This window comes from Zingiber officinale, chromosome 11A (genome assembly GCF_018446385.1).
Source record: "Zingiber officinale cultivar Zhangliang chromosome 11A, Zo_v1.1, whole genome shotgun sequence".
Lineage (NCBI taxonomy): Eukaryota > Viridiplantae > Streptophyta > Magnoliopsida > Zingiberales > Zingiberaceae > Zingiber > Zingiber officinale.
Window position 1 is genome coordinate 65868286 of NC_056006.1, and position 23584 is coordinate 65891869.

Sequence of the window (23584 nt, forward strand, 5' to 3'; positions counted from 1 at the left end):
ATCCTTCCCTTGTTTCCGGAAGATGAGCCATATACCCTGTTCTTAGGAAAATCAGTGGTTTTCCTCTTTTTACTGAGATTAATAGAACCAACTATTTTCCAGTAGTTGAAGAGTTGAACCACATTTGTTTTTTCTGCTTTTCTGATTCTGCGGATAATATAGAATCAAATCTTTAACGAGCTTCCTTCCTTTTGCTTTTAGTTTTGGTGAAGAAATAATATATGGTAATCCTATAGATTCAGTGGCAGAAGCCACAAAGCAGTTTCTTTCCTAACTCTTCTTCAAGCTCCTCAATTTGTTCATTTTGGCGATCAATTCTCAGTTTTCTTTGTTGCTAAATTCTAGCACACTCGAAATACAGCAATAAACTATTCTTCTCTTCTGAAATCCACAACCAACTCACCTACCACCCAAATCTCCACTGTGGATAATCTCTCGCATTTCTACCTCCATCTCTTGTGTATAGAACGCTACATGCTCAGTCAAACCTGTTCACCAAGGCAATGGATGAGCGAGCTGAGGAAGAAAACCTAATCTTAGAGACATGGCCAAGACTTCCCCCATTGCATTCCACCATCCACCACCTCAGTATAAATCTCCAACACCAATACGAGCTTCAGTACCATCACATTCCTCAAAGCTTAAGATAACATGGCAGCTCTCTTGTTTTCATTCGCCATTTCTCTTCTTCTCTTGGCTCAAATCCCAACCATCGCTCCTGCCGCCACTAAACCTGTCATCTTTGTGTTTGGCGATTCACTCTCGGATGCTGGCAACAACAACCATTTTCCATACTCCCTTGCTAGGTCGGACTTCCCCTGGTACGGGATTGATTATTTCAGTGGTCTTCCAACAGGAAGATTCACCAATGGAAGAACAATAGGAGACATCGTAGGTGAGTTAGCAAATTGACTTGCATCTGTTACAGCAGCAATCAGTAAGCTAATTTGTTGTGTCGTGTTGGAGAGTGCAGCTGCTAAGCTGGGGGTCCCATCTCCCCCACCATTTATGTCAGTGTCCATAAATGATGATGCAATCCTTCATGGAGTCAACTATGCTTCTGGAGGAGCAGGAATACTGAATGAAACTGGAACTTACTTTGTAATTTTCCTATCTCATAGTTTAATTCTGCTTCCTCAACGCTGTCTTGTTGGTTAATTCATGCCTACTGCCATAAACTTGTATGCTTAACATTGCAGGTTCAGAAACTATCTTTTGACGACCAGATTAGCTATTTTCAGAAGACCAAGGATGTGATAACTCTTAAAATAGGGAAAAGGGCTTCTGAAAAACTATGCAACGAGGCACTCTTTCTCGTCGGCCTTGGTATGCACATGGCTTCACTTAATTCTTCCAGCTTTATGAACTGTACACTAGATAATTTGTCCACAATATTATTTCTGAAGATGAAGATGATTGGTATGTGAAATATCTCAGGAAGCAATGATTACATTAACAACTTCTTGCAATCTGGCTTAGACGATGCGAAAAAGTATACTATCACTGAGTTCGAAGATCTCTTGATTAACACATTAGAAACCCAACTAACGGTATGTTTTTGATTTAAAGCAGTAGAACAAAGTGAGTTAGAAATAACTTCTTGTAGTGTACATTGCATTTGAACTAATGACTCTGGAGTCTAATCTCTAATTATTGATTACAGAGGCTGCACAAGCTCGGAGCAAGGAAGGTGGTCTTCCATGGGCTTTCGCCAATGGGTTGCATTCCATCTCAGCGGGTGAAGTCAATGGATGGTGGATGCTTGGGCTACGTGAATGACTATGTGAGGCAATTCAATTCGAGGGTGAAGAATCTAATTGCCGGGCTCAACTCCAATCTTCCTGCTGCTCAAATGGCTTTTGCAGACTGTTACAACATAGTTTTGGATCTCATTAATAACCCACAAGTTTATGGTAGAACAAGTTTTAAATCTACCTTAATTTATCTACAATAGTATGATACAGCTGATACTCTCGTCACTTGGTTTTCTGATGTGTAGGGTTTAAAATTTCTCACACTTCATGTTGCAATGTGGACTCGACTATTGGTGGACTTTGCTTACCCAATTCCCAACTCTGCAGCAATCGAAAAGATTATGTGTTTTGGGATGCTTATCACCCAACAGATGCTGCAAATGCTGTGATTGCTAATCAAATCTTTGATGATCCAGATGTCGGACAAGTTCATCCTGCACTTCGGAACATCGCTCCGTCCCCCTCCCCCCGTTGATGGTTATGGAACATTAAAAGTTCTCATGGACAGGAATCACTTTGATATACAAAATTTTACACTCTGTAGTGCCATCCATTTAGTAGTCAATGATACTGTCTCGTCCTGCTGTTTTTCAATACCGCTAGTCCAGTATTCATAAACATTATGTTTATTGTTGACTTCAATGTGGCCAGAATCCAAACCCACGGCAAAGCCACATCGACGACGACAACACAAAAATCAAGCCAATAATAAGAAAGTCGCATGAACACAGCGGTCTCAACTATTGAGACGAACCGCACTTCGTTACAAGATTGGCACTATTCCATTACAGATTCAACTGAACCGCACTTCGTTGCATGACACATTTTGTCGATGTGAAAAACTATTCCAGAACGAATCATTTTGCAATTTCACGATTAGCTAAATGGCATGAGTGGTGTGACTAATTGGGAAGCAAGAACATAATGGCTGCCACCAAAACATACCAAAATTGGCTAGTTTTTCACCGGTAGGAGCCTCGTAGTGTTACCGAAGATCGACTTGTCTCCCTCACAATCGAAGAGCTCCAATTTAAAGCCTCGTCGACAAAACATTCGAAAATTTCACCGATCCAATAAATTAAGGGCATTCTCCAACCTTAAGGCTGTTGCAGTAGTTCCAGGAAGGAGCCTCCTGGTCCACAGGATTATTCACATCTCTAACTTGCTGCCTGGGGACTCCCCACCCACTATCAGTGTTTGTTGTTTCTGGGTTCCCGAATCCAGATGAGTCAGCTAGATTACTGGAATGATTGGCATCAAGTGATGGTGAAGACGTGCATAGTGCATTAGCAGTCTCAAATTCGTCGCTCAACTCTGGCATTTTCTTGATACCAGTACAAGGCATGGCATTATTCACCCAGTAGACCAGCATATGCAATATAAAGCACAAGGTTACTTGATTGACACTAGTTTACTATATCAAACATTAGGACTCTATTGGTTCATCAACTAAAAACAAATTGACTTTTTAAGAATTCAAGGAACCGTGCCCGATGATGCCTTCCGAGCTTGAGGTACAGCTGGCTGCACACATTTACCACCAATCTAATTAACTAAAAACCACTACAGAACTGCTGATGATGTAAGTTTGTAAAGCCACGTACAACATGAAAAATTGTCTTGCTCTTTGTAAAATTGGTCAATTGCTAGTTGACTAATACTCTGCTAAACATATGCTCAATGGTTTTTTTAGATTTGGTTTTGAATTTGATTAAAATATTTTCATTCAAACTTAGGATAAGGTTTGGAATATTGGTTTAATACCCATTATGACTATTTAGGCTCATTGTGGTGGCAATCTTTTTGATGGTGCCAGAAGAAGAGAAAGGATAAGGTTTAAGTTAGAAACTTAATGATATCTCTCACTTTGATGACAAGTTTGAAGAAATTGAGTTTTAAAAAATTTCAACTAGATGGAGCATAGGTGTAGGAGGAGTCCAACTTAAGTTTCAAAATTTCATTTAAAAAAATATCGCCACATATCACAAAAGAAAAAAATTGTTGGCATAATCATGCCTCAAGTGCTCCTATGTGGCCATAGCTTTTGATGCATGGGTAAAGAGTTTAAATTAAGTTTGGAGTTTTGTTAGGACTTGGTGAATAAACATGGAGATGATTTGATGTGACTCAGTTGGTTTGGACATCCTATGGCATTAGGCTCGTGAGATCAATAAAGGATGATGTGGAGCATCCAAGGAATCACAGGACGAGGAGCATTATAATGTAGTCGAGGGATGCAGACTTTAAAGGCAAAGGCATGAAAGATGGCATAGAGAGGAGCCATGGACTTGGATTCATTCGAAGGATGTGGGGTTAAAGGAAGAGATCATCAATGCTAAGGTAAAACTTTAAGTGAGTTGAGTTTTGAGAGATTGTATGCATGTAGGGATGGGGGTAATATCAAATATAGGTAGACTTGATCTTAGAGTGGTCGAGCCAAGTGCACCAGTTGATTTATGGCTGAATAAAACCTTGGTCTAACTGGTTAGGATCTGTAGGAGGTAGCTTCAGTTAGTTTCATTCAGCCAAATGCACCAAGTCGAAGTCATATCTTCCTAGACATGCATAGACTGAACTTCCCTAACCTACTATCATCCAAACTTCACCAGTACCATAGGTCAAGTTAAATTTAGTCCCTTTTTAAGCTAATCCTAATTACTCTGCCGGGTAGGTTATTTTTGGAGGTGCCAACTAATTTGGAGCCTCGCCTGAATTATTGATCTGGATTTAGGTTTTAGTTTTGGGTTTATGTCAATTACTTTTATAATTATAATATACTTGATTATAATCTTGATTTAAGTTGGTTTTATGGTTATTTCTATTATTTGATTTTGGTTTAGTTGATTTAATTTTATAGTTAGAATTCTGAATTGGATATATTTTATTTTTAGGTATATAATATTGATTAATTCCTACTTGCGTGGTTAGACACGCTTTTGGAACCCAAGCTTTGGTTTGTTTTTTATTTTGAGATACAAGTGAAATAAATGATTTATTTGTTGAGCTAGACTTGTATCCAATTCCAGATTTGTTGTATACTCCTTTTTTATTATTTAATATTAGGTCCAAATTTTTAGATCTAGTTGTAAACTTTTCTAATAACCCTTTAAGTTTGTCAATTTCAATTTTTAGTGTTGAATTTTCCTCCTCAAGTTTTACGACTTGATTTAGATTTGATTTTTCAATTTGTTCCTTGAGTTGTTGGTTTCCTTCAAGGAGCAATTTATTTTGATTTTCTTATTCAATTAATTTTCTATTTACACATGCAATTTCTTTAAAAAACTATTTGCTTAAATTAAAATTTACCTCCTCGGAACCTTCGAAAACGAGTACGAACTCGTGGCTCGATTCGGGTTTAGACTCGTTTTCTGATTCGTCCTCCGATTCTGATTCGCGACCATCAGCACAAGGTAGCTCTGGTGCTTCTGCTCTTTGGCTTCCAATTCCTCTTAAGACGATTTGTCCCACATTGCTTTGAGTGTCTTCTTCTTAGTTATTTTGGTTTTGTCGTTCTTCAGCTTTGGGCACTCGTTACGTTCTTGTAGTGACCCTTCTTGTTGCATCTGAAGCAGGTCACATTCTTTAGTTCAGTAGTGGAGTTGATTTTCTGTAGGTCTTTTCTGCTAAAGTTTTTCTTTTTCCTGGTGAACATTTTCCTTACCAAGTTCACCAGGTGTTCTTCGTCTTCTGAGTCTTGGTCTGACTCACCTTCAGATTCAGGACCGGTTCTTGACTTTTCCTTAGAGGAACCTACAAAAAGAGCAACACCTTTCTCGGTTCTAGCGTTAGTTTGTTCATGTAGCTCAAGTTCACAAAACAGTTCGTCTAATTTTAACTTTGAAAGATTCTTCGAAATCTTGTAGGCATCCACGATGGATGCCCACAATGCATTTCGAGGAAACACGTTTAGGGCGTACCTTATTAAATCGTGTTCTCTATTTGGTGGTCGATGGTATGAAACCCGTTGAGGATATCTTTGATCCTTGTGTGGAGTTGACTCGCGGATTCTCCTTCCTGTATCTTAATATTAAACAATTTATTTAAATAAAGATCTCGTTTGGTTACCTTTGCGTCGCTAATTCTTTCATGCAGTTCGATGAGCTTGTCCCACAGTTCCTTCGCATTTTTGTGTGGGCACACTTGATTCAACTCCTCCTTTGTTAGCCCGCATTGTAGTGTGTTGAGCACCTTGAAGTCGATCTGGGCTTTCTTCTTTATTTTCGAATTCCAATGTTCCGGGTCTATTGGGTTTCTGGAGTTGTCGACAGACGCCTTGTAGCCTCTGGTGACGCTAAACCACTGGTCGAAGTCGGTCTTCAAGTAGACTTCCATTCGTTTCTTCCAGTATGGGAAGTCATCACCACTTAATAGGGGAGGTCAGACAGTGTTGTAACCCTTGGTCTGGGTCATGAATCCTGCACACAAAAAGAGAAAAAGAGAGAGGGTCCCAAGATTTGGTCTTGGATTAGTAGTGTGGGAGAAAGAAAAATATTACGACTAAAATGGTGTTGCACCAGTTCAATTTAATTTGCTACGAAGAAAATGTTTCCAAAAAGGTAATAATACCAGTTTGGATTATATCGAAAAAAACTTAAAGCCGAAAAAAATAAAAAACTTTCACCCCCTTTCCTGATTGGTGGTTGCACCAAATCAGAGTGGCACCTGCTCTGATACCACTTGTTACATTGCAGAGTTCTCTAGAGGAGGGGGGGGGGGGGGGGGGGAATAGCGATCGTAAAAAAAAAATCATTACTAAATTGAGTATGCAGCGAAAAAAGGTGCAATGCTAACACAAACCAATTTTACTTGGTTCGGAGGTTTCGTCGACTCCTACTCTAAGACCCACACGTGAGAGTGCTTTCAGTGAACAATCACTAATAGTTCACAAAAAACAATTACAGAATAAGTACAAGAATTGTGAAAAGAATACTGACAACAATTGAAAAGAAAATCAAGTCGTAGGTTGTTGGAGAGGCTTCGCAGCGTCACAGAAGCAAAGCGCAATAGAGCAGTCATAGAAGAAATTGTTGTCCGTGTTAGAACCCCAAGGTTGTTTTGGTGAGATCAACAAGTTAAGTTAGGTCTTGTGTGTTTCTAACCTTGTGTCTAAGTGTACAGAAGCTTAGGAGCACAGGTAGTCGAGTGGAAGACACAGCTAGCGAAAAGGATGGCACGCGGTGTGTCCGAGGGACGAGGCGCTGCGGAAGAGACGAAAGCCGAAGCGGAAGACTGCTCGAGGAGCAAGAGACGCAGCTAGTGAGAAGGACGACATGCGGTGCATCCGAGGGACGAAGACTGCGGATGAGTATGCCGGCAGACGAGAAGAAAACATGCAGCGATTCCGAGGGACGAGAAGCCGAAGCGGAAGCCCACTCGAGAAGATTGTAAGTTGGGTTCGGGTGAGCCCTTTTCCGGATGGTCGAGATCACCCAAGCGAGCGAAGCCAGAGCAGAAGGACCCGGACCGAGGCAAGCTGAACCGGAGCAGAGGGCCCGAACCAAAATTCAATTGGAGTTGACTTAGGGGTCCGGGCGCCCAGATTCATTCCGGGTGCCCGGACGTCCGGGCGCTCGGAACCACTCCGGGCGCTGGTTCCGGGCGCCCGGAAGTCAATATTTGTATGGATCGCCTTTTACGCGATCTAAACGTTGAGGGATAAAGTTTTATCCCCCCAGGGTGCCTGTAACCCTTCTAGGCACCTCGACCAAGGCTATAAATATAGCCTTGGTCCAGAAGCTTAAAACAACTCAGAAATTGTAATTCCAACACTTGTGCTCTCTCAGTTGTAGTTTAGCTTCTTTCTTTTGTGCTTCATCGTTGTACGAGGTTTCTCCGCCTGAAGGAGTTTCTTTAAGTATGATCATCTTCCTTGGATTAACAACCTCCCCGGTTGTAACCAAGTCAATCCCGGTGGGCCTCATTTTTCTGATTTACTTTCTGCTTACTTTAATTTACAAGTGTTAGTTTAAGAGTTCGAGAAGGGTGTTTTTGTTTTTGTTTTACAGGGCTATTCATCACCCCCCTTCTAGCCGGTCGCAACGGTCCTACAAAGTGGTATCAGAGCCAAGGCGCTTCAGGAGGACTAACTGCTGAACGAAGCAACGAGATGACCGGACCAAGCATTCACCCGCCGAAATACGAAGGGGATTTCGCCACCTGGAAGAAACTGATGCAGATATTTTTCACAACAGAGTTTGAATTAGTTTTAACAATGAAACTTGGATTTGAAGCTCCAGAGGACAAGGAAATACATCAATGGACAAAAAAGGAGCAGGCTGACTACGTGGCAAACGGCAAAGCAGAATATCATCTGTTAAGCGTTCTTCCGCCACAAAAAGTCAATCGAATCGGCAACTACAACTCCACGAAGGAACTTTGGGAGAAATTCCTCGAGCTGCATGAAGGAACTTCCGAAGCCAAGCTAGCCAGACGAGATTTGCTTCGCAATCAGCTCACCAGCTTGCGACTTGGGGAAGACGAGACAGTCGCGCATTTGCACTCAAGAATCAAAGAGATCATCACCAGACTGTCGAATCTCGGAGAAAAGGTAAGTAACTGAGATTCGCTAAGGTATGCATTAAATTCGTTTCCGAGAAATTCAAAATGGACATCACTAGTAGATGCCTTTTACATTTCAAAATATTTAGAAAAAATTTCATTAGAAGAATTTTTCTCTACTTTTGAAGTGCACGAATCAAGATGTGCAAGTTCGAAGGAGCCCAAGAACAACGTCGCCCTCAAAACTTCGAGAGACAAACCTGAGTCGGAATCTTCTCTCGACGACGAAGAAATGGTAATGATGGTAAGAAGATTCAAGAAACTTTGTAAATCTAGATCTACTAACCATCCGCAGGGGAAAAAGAAAAGGACGATCCACTGCTACCACTGCGACGAAGAAGGGCACGCCAAGGACAACTGCCCCAAGATGAAGAACAAGGACAAGGAGAAGGGTAAGAAGCCCATCCAAAAGCGAAAGGCCCTAAAGGTGACGTGGGACGATACGTCGTCGGAGTCGGAAGTCAAGACATTCTCCGGACTTACTCTAATGGCAAGTCATCAAGACAACGACTGCGAGTCAAACTCTTCCGAAATGAGCATCGAAAGCATCGATGAAGGGGGAGCCACATCGGAAGAAGCAGCAGTTCAGGGGGAGAAATGGACAACGAGATCGACAAGGTAAGTCAGGTACGATCTCTTCCTCCCGATAAAACGTTTAAGTTCATTAAACTTAAGATTGCTGCAAATTAGAAAATAAAAATAAAAATTTAAAAGCAATTCTATCTAAGTCATGTCCCTTAGAAGAACTAGACAAATCAAAATTAGAAAATGAGAAATTGAAATCAGAAAATAAAGATATGAAAATTCAAATAGATAATTTGAAAAATCATACATGCTCATCTAATTTTAGAAAATTTAAAAATTTGAATTGGTATTATATATATCACCAGGGACAAATTAGGAATATCTCTAGAAAATATGTCCCTAAGAAATTTTTAATCAATCTAGTAAGTTGAAACCTATATTGCGTTCCTAAGTCCTGTTTAAATTAAACTATCGATTAGAATTAGAGCTTTTTGGGCGAGAAAATTAAACATTGAAATTCTCTATGAGGCTTTGTCTAAGGAAGTGGTTGTTGCTCCAATAACCAAGAAGATCTAGTGTCTCGCCACGACCTGGAAGCCAAAATATTGAAATAAATGTTTAATTAACTTTCTGTCAAAGCATTAAAATTAGAATTAATTAATTCTTTTAAAGTTTTTCAAACATTTTTTTTCAAATAGTTTTATACTTAGAAAAATAGAAAATTTTCTTTGTAAGGTTTTTTTGAAAAATCTTAAGTTAGGATTTTTTTCAAAAATATTTTTACAAAGACTTAAAAAATTATTTTTCTTGAAAATACTTTTTTTTAAAATAAATAAATAAATAATTTTTTTTTGAGTATTTTTTTTCTTCTTAGCAAAATTCTCTTTTATACTTAGAAGAATTTTCAGAAGATATTTTTTTGCCTAAGTTAAAAGTTAAAAATTTTTGCTTAAATATTTTTTTGAAAAATTTTCAAAAAATATTTTTACAAAGCTGTCTAAGTTAGAATTTTTCACTTCAAATTTTTTTCAGAGACTGTTTATGTAAAATTATTGCAAAATTTTTAAGGATCTCAAAATTTTCTAAGTTTTTTTACCCTTAGATTTTTTTTCTTAGAACCCCATTTTTATGTGATCAAAGGGGGAGAAGGAAAAGTATAAGTCTAGGGGGAGGCGGACCAAAATTTTTACTTGTTTTATTTTTGCACTTAATTGCAAAATTTAGTTAAGTTTATTTTATGTCTATTTTTACCCTTGCTTAACTTGGGTTGCTCACACCAAAAAGGGAGAGATTGTTGGAACCTGAAGGTTGTTTTGGTGTGATCAACAAGTTAAGTTAGGTCCTGTGTGTTTCTAACCTTGTGTCTAAGTGTGCAGGAGCTTAGGAGCACAGGTAGTCGAGTGGAAGACGCAGCTAGCGAGAAGGACGACACGCGGTGTGTCCGATGGACGAGGCGCTGCGAAAGAGTACACCGGCGGACGAGAAGGAAGCGTGCGGTGGTTCCGAGGGATGAAAGCCGGAGCGGAAGACTGCTCGAGGAGCAAGAGACGCAGCTAGCGAGAAGGACGACATACGGTGCGTCCGAGGGACGAAGACTGCGGATGAGTATGCCGGCAGACGAGAAGGAAACATACGGCGATTCCGAGGGACGAGAAGCCGGAGCGGAAGCCCACTCGAGAAGACCGGAAGTTGGGTTCGGATGAGCCCTTTTCCGGATGGTCGAGATCACCCAAGCGAGCGAAGCTAGAGCAAAAGGACCCAGACCGAGGCAAGCTGAATCGGAGCAGAGGGCCCAGACCAAAAGTCAACGGAGTTGACTTAGGGGTCCGAGTGCCCAAATTCATTCCGGGCGCCCGGACGTCCGGGCGCTCGGAACCACTTCGGGCGCCCGGAAGTCAATATTTGACTAGATCGCCTTTTACGCGATCTAAACGTTGGGAGATAAAGTTTTATCCCCCCAGGGCGCCCGGAACCCTTCTAGGCACCCCCCGCCAAGGCTATAAATATAGCCTTGGTCCAGAAGCTTAAAACAACTTAGAAATTATAATTCCAACACTTGTGCTCTCTCAGTTGTAGTTTAGCTTATTTCTTTTGTACTTCATCGTTGTACGAGGCTTCTCCGCCTGAAGGAGTTTCTTTAAGTACGATCATCTTCCTTGGATTAACAACCTCCCCGGTTGTAACCAAGTCAATCCTGGTGTGCCTCGTTTTTCTGATTTACTTTCTGCTTACTTTAATTTACAAGTGTTAGTTTAAGAGTTCGAGAAGAGTGTTTTTGTTTTTGTTTTACAAGGCTATTCCTCACCCCCCTTCTAGCCGACCGCAACGGTCCTATAGTCCGTAGCTCTAGAGGAAGACTCCTTTTATAGGAGTGCCCCGGGCACCCGGACCGTGACGTCGGCCCGGCCAATCAGCGCGCTCCACATTTGCGACGAGATAGACTTTATTTGCCTTTTGGGCGCCCGGACCAGTTCCGGACGCCCAGACCAACTCCGAGAGCCTGGATCACCATTTTTCAGGAACTCGTTTTTTGCAAGAAAATGTTAGTCCGAGGCAAAATAAAAGTTATACTACCCTGCAAAACAAAGTGTTAGTATAATTATATTCAAATAGAGTAGTAATTAGATTCTGTCTCATTAAGACCAGAATCTAGTCACGATTTCAACTTAGATTTCCGAAATGGTTCTAAGTTGGATCGACGCCTACTGTTCTCTCGAACGGGGAATGCATCCTCACCAAGTCACTCCCCTCCAATGACTTACCATAATTTACCTATCAAACATCCGGTCAGCCCGTCGACCTATCTAGACTTCGTGCCGGCTATCCGGTCAGCCCGTCGACCTAGCTGGGCTTTGTGCCAGCTATCCGGTCACCCATCAACCTAGCTGGGCTTCGTGCCAGATATCTGATCAGCCTGTTGACCTATCTGGATTTCGTACTAGCTATCTGGTCGACCCATTGACCTAGCTAGATTTCTCCTACACACTCAGTTAAAGTATTAGATCACAACAAATTTAACTTAACCTTCTTTGTCATTTATCAAAACTTGAGTTAGATCGTTAGTGTTAACCACACCAACACATACAACCTTGGTTGGAGAAATCACCCCAACTTCTCATACATGAACAATCAAGCTCAAGGAGGCAGAACAACTGCATAAGAACTTGACATGGGAAATATAACAGTAAGCATGAATCTTGTTTAATCGATTAACATAACGTGACATCATGAAAGCATAAACCAATGACAAGGAATATGATTGAAGGGTCATGATTATTGTCTTTTAGAGTCTAAGTGATTCCTATTGAAGAAGATGAATCAGAAGCGAGAGAAAGATCTTCCAAGAAAATTAGGATGATGACACCACGAACCTTCATTAATTGGGATCGAAGGAAGATATCAAGATACCCTAACCCCTTAGAGACCTCTCCCATATATAGTTACTCCGTTCTATTATTAATAATCTATAAATGATAACAGATTGGATTTAAAAATTTTATATATTAAATCCATGTCTAATAATCTAAAATTCAATAATCGTAAGTTAGATTCCGTAAATGAGTTAACTTCATATTGCCCAACTTACAATAGACTCACCTCTATATCTAACAGTAGCACCGGAATTGACATGCGGGGATAAAAGAACATCAGAATACTCTCATCGACATAATTTCCTGTCAACACGTATGACATGTGGGGATAGAAAGAGTTATGAATTTAATTGCCTAATTCTTCTATTTTGTTTTTGGAATTGACACGTATGTTATTTACCCGTTAATTTAATTTGTCTATAATTTTAATAGTAATTTTTATTTTATCTTATCAAATTTAATTAGTATTTTATAATATTTTAGTCAAATTTAACTTTATTTAGTTAGTTAAAAATATTTATTAATTAAATATATTATTCTTTAAATAAATTATGTCTGAAATTTAACATATTATTTTTTTTAAATTACTAATAAAGTTTAATAAAGATATCATAAAATTTTTAATTGATAATTTTAATAAATTAAATCTCATTAACATTATTTTATTTTATAAGTAATTATATTAATTTACCATGTGGAAATTTTTAAAAAATTGGACCTGATTTTTTTTTTCATTCTTTTTCTCTCTTAAAATATAACTAATAATTATACTAATTTTGATTTTAAAAAAATAAAAATAACATCTACAATTTTTTATGGTTTTTTTTCTGGTAAAATTTTGTCACCATGTTAATTTTATTTTAAATAAAATAAGTGATAAAATTTAATAAAATTATCAATAAAAATAATTGATCAGTAATTTTAATAAATACAAACTATTATTTCAATAATAATTATGAATATTTATATTTAATTTAATCAGTAAAATCTTTAAAAAATTATTTAAAATTTATTACATCGATATATATTTTTTAAAATTTTGACTATTTGAATCTTTAATTTTTTAAAATTCTATGAAATAGTTTATTAAGATTATTGATAAAAATTTAATAGATAATTATAATAATAAAAAATAATTCAGAAGTCAATTTTTTATCAATAATTATATTATGAAATCTTAATTATTTTAATTTTAAGTTTCGTTATTTTTTTAAAATTTTATTTATATCATTTTTTTTTTTACTTTTCTTAGTTTTTTTTCCATAGCCTTCCTCAAGCCCACGCACATAACCGGAAAACCTTTCTTCTCTATTCAGCGCCGCCGAAAACGCTTCCTATTCCTCTATTCACACCGGGAAACTCTAATTCTCCGTTCATCCTCAGTTCGAACAAGGTATAATCATTCCTTGCGTCATTATCACTCGCTGATCACTCTCTTCTTTCTTTGATTTTAGAACGCTCCTTTTGATTTAAATATCCTTTTATCTTCGCGCCTTCTGTGTACCTATTTGAGTGAACAACAAGAAGGCCCTTGGGTGGGATCCTAAGGTCTTGGGTTTTGGAAGGCGTAGCGTATTTACCTGTGTTGGTTGTCAAAATGTGGCCCTTCTCTTTGGTTGTTATGTTCGTATATTTGTGCATTTAAGATGTTGGATGCCTACATGTTTGATGTTTATAACATGTACATTCAAGAGTCAGGACATATATTGTCATCGTTTAGCTTATTTCTTCTAAGTTTATGTTCACAACATGCATGGTCTTGTTCAGGTTTTCAGAGATGGAGGAAGATGGGTCTCCGCAGACCTTCAAAACTCTTGGTTTGAAGGAAGAGTTGGTGGAAGCTTGTGAGATTTTGGGGTGGAAAGCCCCTACAAAGATCCAAATTGAGGCAATTCCCTTTGCTCTTGAAGGTTCATTCTCTTCCCTTCTCATTTTTTTGTTTATTTGTCCTTATCATTTCAAATTGTTAATTGGTTTTGGATAAAATTAATTTGGTAGCTTGATTTGAAAGTTTGCTAATTGATTCCTTTGCTTGTTATGATGTGTATTGCAAGTTGACTTTGGTTACTCAAAGTGGAGTTTTACGGGGAAAAACTTTGTTCTTGCTATTGGTGTAGGCAAAGATGTTATTGGATTGGCACAAACAGGGTCTGGCAAGACAGGAGCTTTTGCATTGCCAATTCTTCAAGCTTTGTTGGACACTCCACAAAGATTATTTGCTTGTGTACTTTCACCTACTAGGTTTTATTTTGATTTTCTCCAGGAATTCTTAATGATGGTTCTTAGTTTGTATTACAAATTTTGACTTGATTTTCCCTCTTATTTTTTTCTCCCTTTTTTTTCCTCTCAAGGGAATTGGCAATTCAGATTTCTGAACAATTTGAAGCTTTAGGATCTGTCATTGGAGTGAAATGCACTGTGGTTAGCACCTTTCTGACTTTGTGCAGTGTAGGGAATGCTTTTGTGCACAGTTTTCTCACTGCATAAATTAGTTATGGTTTAGTTGGTAATGGAGATATGACAAACCAATCAGATTGTATGACTGTTCAATCAAAATCCTTGAAAAAGAAGCTTAGTGAAGATGCTCTTAGTAATTGCATTAGAGATCAATATATTTTCTTTTCAATTTTGCTTTCTGTATGAACTGTCTTCTTTATTTTTTCAGTTAGTGGGAGGTGTTGACATGACACAACAAGCAATTTCTCTTGGAAAGCGCCCACATATTGTGGTATGTAGTAGTGATCATCATCGTGTTGTTTGTTGGCTCTTTGTAGAATGTGAACATGGATTTCCCATCTGAAAGGCTTAAGTATATGCCTTCTAGATAAAAATCAGTTAGACATGAATGCTGTCATACTTTTTCAATTGTACAGGATTTGGGGCCAAAGTTTTAGAAACCATTCAATTTATCTTTGCTCACAGAAATTATTCTTAAAGAATATGGATGTAAACTTTGTAATTGTATTTCTTTGAGAGAAGTTCCTCTATTGAGTGCTAGACTAAACCTTTTGATTTAATGAATTTTAAATGTTTCACAGTCAAAGAGAATGTTCCATTCAAGGTTTTTCTATACTTGAGAATATCCCTCAGGATTTATTGGAAATAATTAATTCTTTGACACATTTGTAATTCAGATCTCCCTTCTATAGTATTGGATATTGTGCATCGATGAATTTTTGTCATGTTCCATAGTTCGTGATTAGGAAGTTGACTTTATGGAGTATGTTCAGAATGGTACCTTTATTAAAGTTTCAACATAGAAAAAAATGACCACTTTTGGCCTTTTATAATGAACCATTAGATCTTCTCTATAATTGCAGTATGTGTCTTAAACACCACTTTAGTTGTCTTGCTGATGTTATTTCTCATAGGTGGGCACACCAGGGCGTCTCTTGGATCATTTGACCAATACAAAAGGTTTTAGCCTTCGCACAATAAAGTATCTGGTATGAACTCTGCCACATTATGGCATTTACAATTTGTTTTTGCAAAATGCTTACTGTTTAATATTCATTTTGAAATCCACTGTTTTAATTTGTTATCCCATTTCCTGGGTGAAATGAAAAAATGGATGGCTTAGAAAGATGAGAGAATAGAGGAGGAACAAAAAAGGAATAAATCTTTTAATTGTTTCCTTAAATAGATATACATAACAGGATGGATAAGTTTCTATCTTGAATATTTTTAATTAGTTCTCCATCTAGTTTTGAGAGGATGAGTTAAGGATGGCTGTTCAAAATACGTCTTTGTTTATTCATCTAGAGGAATAATGGAAGAATGATCTCTCTCCAGCTGGTTGTAGACTTACTTGGTCAGGGAAATGACTTCTTAGTTAGTTATAATTGTTTTTTATTTTTCAATTGGTTGAAGAAAACTGTATTTTCAATTAGCAAATTAGTCATATACCTTGCAAATTGTTGGTAGTTTCTACATATAATTTAATTCAAGACATACCTAATTAATCATGATTTTAAATCTCAACCTGTATCAGAGTTTCGATTTATGAACGGAATGTTACGATTTTGGTACCGTATTAAGCCATGTTGATATGATTTCGGTATTTTTTAAATATAAAATACAACAACAACGAAGCATTTTCCCACTAGGTGGGGTATTTTTTAAATATAAAATATATTAATTAAAAATAAAAAATTTAATCTAAAAATTTAAATACAAAAAGTAAATATAAAATATATTTTTTTAAAAAATTACAAGATCGTGGCACCTGCACATATATATATATATAATGAGATGATTTTATTAGGATTTGATTAAGCCTGTTTGGATTATTTTATTTATATTTATAGTTAGGAGTTGATTAAAATTATTAACCTAAGTTTAATTATTTATCCTTTTTGTTGCATCCCACTCGTGTTCCCCCGAGCGTCTCTGCTACGATTTTCATGCCCGCGGTTGTACCTGTCGTGACTCCTCAAAGTTCGCCGCAACCCCACAGCTGCCCGCTATGCCGGGTGACGGGTGAAACATTAAATTTCGTCTTTTTTCAGGCACAAAATGAAATTTTAAACCACTGAAGTGTTAGTATTCTTTAACCAAAGTAAAATCAAAGTAAACTAAAAAATCTTGATTTTCATGAATTTTTTAAATTCTAAAGATGGCAAGTATCTGAAACAATGTTAACGATTCTACCAGAAGTTAAAGAAGGAATTCAATAATTGTCTGATAAATAGATATTTTTTAAAAAATGGAATTAAGTTCAAATATATCACAAAATCACTTAAATTAAGTACAAATTGATTTTCTAGAAGTTGCATTCTAGTGCATCAGAGGTATCTTCTTTCCTTTTTGTTTTACATGGATATTCATTTTGATCAAGTCCCATAACATGATTCTTAATATTGAATAAGGTACATTATGTTTTTTACTTTCTAATTGATTTGAATTGCTTGTTTTTCTGTCAAGGTCCTTGATGAGGCTGATAGGTTACTCAACTTGGAATTTGAGAAAGCTATTGATGATATCTTGAAGGTTATTCCTTCTGAAAGGAATACATTTCTATTTTCAGCTACGATGACCAAAAAGGTTGGTAGAAGTTTCTTATATTCTGCATATTGATTGTGTTTTGCTATCTCTTGGGGTTTCAATATTTCTGAATTGCTTTGCTGATGTTAATATGTATGTGGTAAAAGCGATGGGTAGACTTGGCTAATAACTAGAAAAACACAATCTTCCATTATGAGAAGACTGTGTGAATGTGGTTATTTCAATCAAGTCCTGTATGCATCTTCTCTTGTTGCTGCACTTTTGTATATTTAGATTATGAGGAACATGAACATATCACACAATAGGCTACTAGCTTTGTAACTGAAAATCTCAGTTCCCTAGGTTCAACAATGTACCACGATTGCAAGAATAGGTTGTGTCAACTAAATAAAGTGTAGTCAATCTTCGTATTTGCCTGCCCTCTTGCCTTGTTTATAGTAGTACATAAAATTGCCTAACTTCATATTTGAATTGTATTCAAGGCATGCTTTGCATGATAAGATTTTCATCTTGTTCTGTTGGTGTATTCAATATTTTTGCCCAAGACTTGCTGAAATATAAAGAGTACAAATTATTCAAACTGTCGGTGTTGTGTTGTTGCTTTTGTAGGTCAGTAAACTTCAACGAGCTTGTTTAAGGCATCCCGTGAAGGTCTGTTTAACACCCATCTTGCCTCTAATTTTCCTCTTTTTATATCTTAGCATTTTCTTGGTTTTCTTTTGCTCTGATCATCACAGATCTATCTTGTGTCAATTGTTTGTTGATTACAGATAGAAGCTGATACCAAATATTCCACGGTGGATACCCTTAATCAACAGTATTGCTTTATTCCTGCAAAGCATAAGGTTGCAGATCTTTCCTCAATTGTTCTGTCTTTTTGTAGATTCAGTATGAGTTTGCTTGTACATCTTATTAGTTTCACTTTTTAGAAATTCAGTAGTTGAGAATAGTTTAAGTTAAATGCAGTGGTATTTCACGCTGTTTTGATACATGAATTATATTATTAAAAGCTATTATTTCTGTGGAAATGCCTTTTAAGCATCTCCTTCTTGTATTCATGACAATTTAGTTCTAGTTTAATTTTTGTTAAGATTGTAACAGTTTCTAGGCTGGCAATTGCAACTTAAGATCTGATCCATTGTTATAAAGACATTTATTTGACTACGTTGAAGCAATTTTGTTAGAATATCTTATTTTTTTGTTAAAGCATTTGACTATATCAAGTTCAAGTCCTATATGATGTGATTATCATTTTTATTTAATTTTTCTGTATTACTTTTAACACCCACTGCACAAACCTCATTTGCCTTTTGTACAAGAATGCGTAGACACTACTTTTGCCATAAGCAAATCAGTGTGTGCAAATCACCATTCCTCCTTTGCTAACAGACCCCACTAACAACTTCTAGTCACCAACATAAATGATATTATGGCAATTGGCAATCTACCATACTTGCTACAAGTGAAGGTAAGCCCGAGGTGTACAATCCCTGGTTGACTTTCTTCCTTGGGTTCAATGGCAACTCGGAATTCTTCCACCAAACCGCAGTGCGACACCCTTCATTTATTGATTGCAATGAGCCCACCCACTGCTTGAAGACCTGCCAGTAGCGCTACTTCAGGTTCACCTCAAGTTGATGCCACTTTCTTTTGGCCTCTTCTATAGATCTTTGACAGCCTTCCTTTACATGATCTTGAGGACTAGCATAAGCGTTCCACACCTTCAACCCAGCAATCAAATTTTTAACATCTTTCTCAATGTTGACCAAACCTTAGCCATGCCTAGTTGATGACCACATTGACAAAGAAGAGTTGGTAGGAAATTGAAGGGACAAAGAGAAAGAAGAAACACAAGGATGTTTTAGTCTTTCTTTTTCTCAAATTACCTAATCATTATCAATTTATTGTCTTGTCAATTATTTTGTTTGTAGATTGCAAGATTTTAAGAAATTAGTTATTTACTTCTCATTTATAATCTCACTTCTGTAATCAATGTTTCTCTTTTTTCTTTTTCAATATTTTATCTTTATTGAAGTAAAATGGTTAAAATTTTACTTTTTTTTTTCTTACCCTATTTCTCCAATATTTTGTCGGCAATCATTTTCATCAATTCTCTTCATTGGTCACCACACTTCAAAAACTGGATTAATTATTTTTATCTTGTTGTATATGCTTTCTCTTTGTCAAGTAGATTTCAAAACTGATCTTATTTACTTCTTTGACATTTCACTTAGAGTAACACCAGGTTTTTACTCATTACCTCTCCTTAAATTTTCCAAAGTCTAATTCTGGAGTTGGCGCAACGGTAAAGTTGTTGCTTTGTGACCAAAAGGTCACGGGTTCGAATCCTATAAACTGCCTCTTGCAAAAAGCAGGGTAAGGTTGCGTACAATGGATCCTTCCTCGGACCCCGCATAGCGGGAGCTTCGTGCACCGGGCTGCTCTTTTTTTTTTTTAATCTTTTTCTCATTTGAATATTTTAGACATTTTTACTGTATTTGGAAGCTTCAGATTTTTGTGATTATCTTTAGTTTGAGGGGAATTAATGAAGAAGATGATAGTTTCAAGTTCCAATGAAGTTGACTTTAGCACCACATCATTAGTATATGTCAGATGTCGAACCAGTGCTTCTAAACTGGATATGATCAGTACTTATTTTTTGGAGTCAATGAGATCTTTTTCTATTTAGTTTGATAGGTTAGACACTGATAGATATCTAATGCTCCGTTTTTAGGGGTGTGCTAAAATATAATTAATTTACACGTGTATTTGTTTGTTAGTTGTTATTTTGAAGTCGTAAATATTATTTGGACGTACTCCACTTTTTTCCTTATTGAATTGTTTTTCTCTGTTATATCTTATCTATTTTTATGTGGATTTGCAACTGGTTTAGTTGGCTATTATCATCCATATGTCAAATAAATTTGTTCAACTAGTGATAGTTACTTTCGTTTGGCTGGCAACTAACTTGTAGTTTCTATTAAATTCAGGATTGCTATCTTGTCTACATTCTTAATGAGAAGCAGAATTTTACAACAATGGTATTCACTCGAACCTGTGAATCAACCCGGCTTCTGTCCCTGCTTCTTCGAAATATAGGGATGAGAGCAATCCCTATTAGTGGTCAAATGAGCCAGGTAAAAGCAATCTTGAGAAACTTCAAGTTCTTGAAGTGCCTTGTCATAGCCTTCAGACCTGGCTTGCTATTTGAATTATTACTAAATTGTCGTAGGAATTCTTTACCATACATTTCCTGCAGAAACTCACAATTTCTGTTCTGGTAAATTAATATGACAGGACAAGAGGTTGGGGGCTCTAAACAGATTCAAAGCGGGTGATTGTAACATCCTGATATGCACAGATGTGGCTAGTAGGGGCCTTGACATCCCTTCAGTTGATATGGTTATCAATTATAATATACCAACAAATTCGAAGGTGCATGACTTTTCCATATGTTCAATATGGCCTAAAATCTTTATATTTATAGGTTTAGGCAAATTTTGATGTCTTTGCTAAAAGTGACTTTCAAGTTTTTCCATTTTGATGTCTTTATATTTGTTGCCTCGATTATCATTGTTAATCTCAAAGTGAAGGAGTAACTGATTTGGAGTAAATGAAACGCGAAGCAGAGCAAATGGTTAGCCCATCATATGGATCTCTTTTAGGTATACACGTCATGGATCTAAGGCCCATAGTAGCAAGGACAGATAATAACACATGTCAACATCGTACACTTGAACATGCACACCGAAGCCTATAACCTGGCTTCCTGGACAGGAGAAAAGGATGATACAATCCCACCTCAGGCACTAACCCTACCTTGAAACTCCTCTCCAACGATCTCTGCTAAGCAGGTTCTGCAACCAGATTGCACTGCTCGGAATTTGGCCAAACCCAGGTTGACTTTAGGTGAACTCTCTTGATGTCCTCTCCACCTTGGGTCCGGACCTACACAAGGCCTGCACCCCACGTGAACAGGCCTACATATCTGCTGAATCTCGACCTTAACCTGTATAAATTTTCCTGTAGCTTTGATGTTTCAATCATTCATGCAATCGTGTGAGATATGCTGTTGAAGTAGTTTTTTCAATTTCTCTTTCTGTAGCATCATTATTGATATTCTCATATATATATATATATTTATATATATTTCAGGCATTTGATAAATTCATTTTGCTGATCCTTCTATATGTGACCCCTATTTGATTCTCTAGTTGTACCCTTCTCTTATGGTTTATCCTTAGTCTCCTTGAGAAATTGGCCCACTGTTGATAATTCCTTGTGTTTACTGGCAACAATCAACAGGGAAATTCTCATCTTCACATTAGGAATTACCTTTTATTTTATATTAATCAATGGCTTAAGTTACTTGGCTAAATTAATGCAGGACTATGTTCATCGTGTGGGTAGAACTGCACGTGCTGGGCGTTCTGGAATGGCCATATCATTAGTAAACCAGTATGAAGTGGCATGGTATATGCAGATAGAGCAGCTTATTGGTTGGTACCACCACTATTACAGTTTTGCTATGAATATCACGGTAGGATTGAGATAATATTTTTTGCAGGCAAAAAGCTACCAAAGTACCCAGCTGAGGAAGCTGAAGTTCTTGTGTTCTTTGAACGTACTTCAGATGCGAAGAGGATTGCTCTTGCGGTATGATAGTTTGTTTATGTTTTGTACTGTTGCTTTACCTTTTATTTCCCGCATTATGTTATAGATTGGGAAATTTGATTGGTCTTAATCTTTCTGATTAATAGAAAATTAAGGAAAGTAATGGCAATAAGAAGAGAAAGAAAGGAGATGATGATGATGATGATAATGAAGCGGAGGGATTTGCTGTAAATACCAAGAAATCATTCAAGAAATCAAAGAGACGATAATGAAGCAGATCCTGTCACATGGGCTGTCATCTTACCGTGAGCATGTACTTGTTGAATTTCATCAACTGAAGATGAAAAAAGTTTCTGTATGGATTTGAAGGGGAATTCATTCTATTTATCTGATTTTGCTAAATTGCAGTGTAGGTTTCATGTTTAAATGATTTGCAGGTCCTAGCTTCTGTACAGGACACCGGTTATACTTATTATTTTTTGGTCTTTTTTACTATGTTCTTGTAAGGCAATTCTGTTTGTCTTTTTTCCCCCCCTGCCACAACGAAACTAAAATGTTAAAATCGTGAGAGTGCAGTTGATTGCTTAGAAAATGCTATCCTTTCATGGTCAGAACATATTTGCCACCCACAAAAATTGTAGACCTTTAAGCTGTCCGAGTGATGTTGCCTCTTGTGCATTGGTTTCTGATGTAGGTTGAGTTGAGCCTGGAACATTTGCGTTGGGTGCTGTTGGTATGGAACTTCTGAACACGAGGTTGGGCCTAATATCATGTACAGATTAACTAATGCATTCCAGGACTGTTACTGCTCTTAAGAACATTTTTTGCTGGTTGTTGTTGATAGTTGCTGGAACTTGTTATGGTCTCTATAACCTACGGATGCTGATCGGCTGGCACTCTAAAATCCTGTAGTTTTGTTTCTATATTTTGTTGGGTTTTCTTTTTGCGCACGATATTTTTTTTTTTCCTTCCGAGGGCTTTATTTTGGGAGAAGAATAGATGAGCTTTGTTATGTAAAACAATATGCAGTTGCAAACATAAAAAATGAAGAAAGGAAAGAGAGGAGTTGCTGACTTTGTGACAAAGTGGGAAGGTTACAGTAAAGAAGAGAATGTAACCAGCAGTGGGAAGATCATTCAGTTGTCTACTGAAACTTAGAGCCACGACCACAACTATCATACTGCAATTTCTAACCACTGCAATAGTACATCTAGAATAGAAAAGAAAACCTGCAGCTCTGAAAATACTGCCGAATACCTTTCCAAAAAGGATATAACTGATATTTGTGATTCACCCAGTTTGTTCTGATTATCATCTGTTGTGGCTACTAATTAACCATGAACGTATATGTTAACTTTAATCTTTCCAGAAGAATTCTGAAATTAGTCTGCTTTTAGAGTAGAGGGAACTTTGTAAAATCAGTCATTTAGCATCCTCCAAATGAAGCAATATTTTGTTGGAAGCATCCATACTGTTGAAGATAATTCCATTCCACACCTTCCAAGCAGGTGAACAATTACATCTTTAGTTTGGTAAAATCAGAAGACCAAAGGATGTATGTTCCTAGAGAGTACATAGACGTTAGACACACGGTAGGATAAATCCAGGTAATCAGTTCTTGAGAATTGACTTCTGACCATTATGCTAGAAATGTCATGCGTCCACCATCTGTGCTACGCCTTAAGGGCGACAAGCAGTTTAAAAAACTTATACAATCTTGGTCGGATTACTATAACTTTAGTTCGGCATGATCAAGAG

General features: G+C 37.2%; 2 protein-coding genes across 2 annotated transcripts; both read left to right on the forward strand.

The window, feature by feature from the left end:
- Positions 1 to 428: 428 nt before the first annotated feature.
- On the forward strand, positions 429 to 2356 carry LOC122032414 (GDSL esterase/lipase At5g37690-like). Its single transcript, XM_042591702.1, has 6 exons — positions 429 to 895; positions 974 to 1101; positions 1200 to 1326; positions 1438 to 1550; positions 1664 to 1913; positions 2000 to 2356. Exons 1-6 carry the CDS (start codon positions 652 to 654, stop codon positions 2227 to 2229), a joined length of 1092 nt encoding a protein of 363 aa, XP_042447636.1. The 5' UTR covers positions 429 to 651; the 3' UTR covers positions 2230 to 2356.
- Positions 2357 to 13479: 11123 nt separating this feature from the next.
- On the forward strand, positions 13480 to 22337 carry LOC122032412 (DEAD-box ATP-dependent RNA helicase 10-like). The gene is made up of 14 exons (XM_042591701.1): positions 13480 to 13601; positions 13976 to 14118; positions 14326 to 14449; positions 14560 to 14629; positions 14874 to 14936; positions 15580 to 15654; positions 17132 to 17251; positions 17822 to 17863; positions 17983 to 18057; positions 20203 to 20349; positions 20510 to 20647; positions 21600 to 21711; positions 21780 to 21868; positions 21973 to 22337. The coding sequence occupies exons 2-14, from the start codon at positions 13986 to 13988 to the stop codon at positions 22093 to 22095; spliced, it is 1311 nt and encodes a 436-aa protein (XP_042447635.1). The 5' UTR covers positions 13480 to 13601; positions 13976 to 13985; the 3' UTR covers positions 22096 to 22337.
- The last annotated feature ends 1247 nt before the right edge of the window (positions 22338 to 23584 follow it).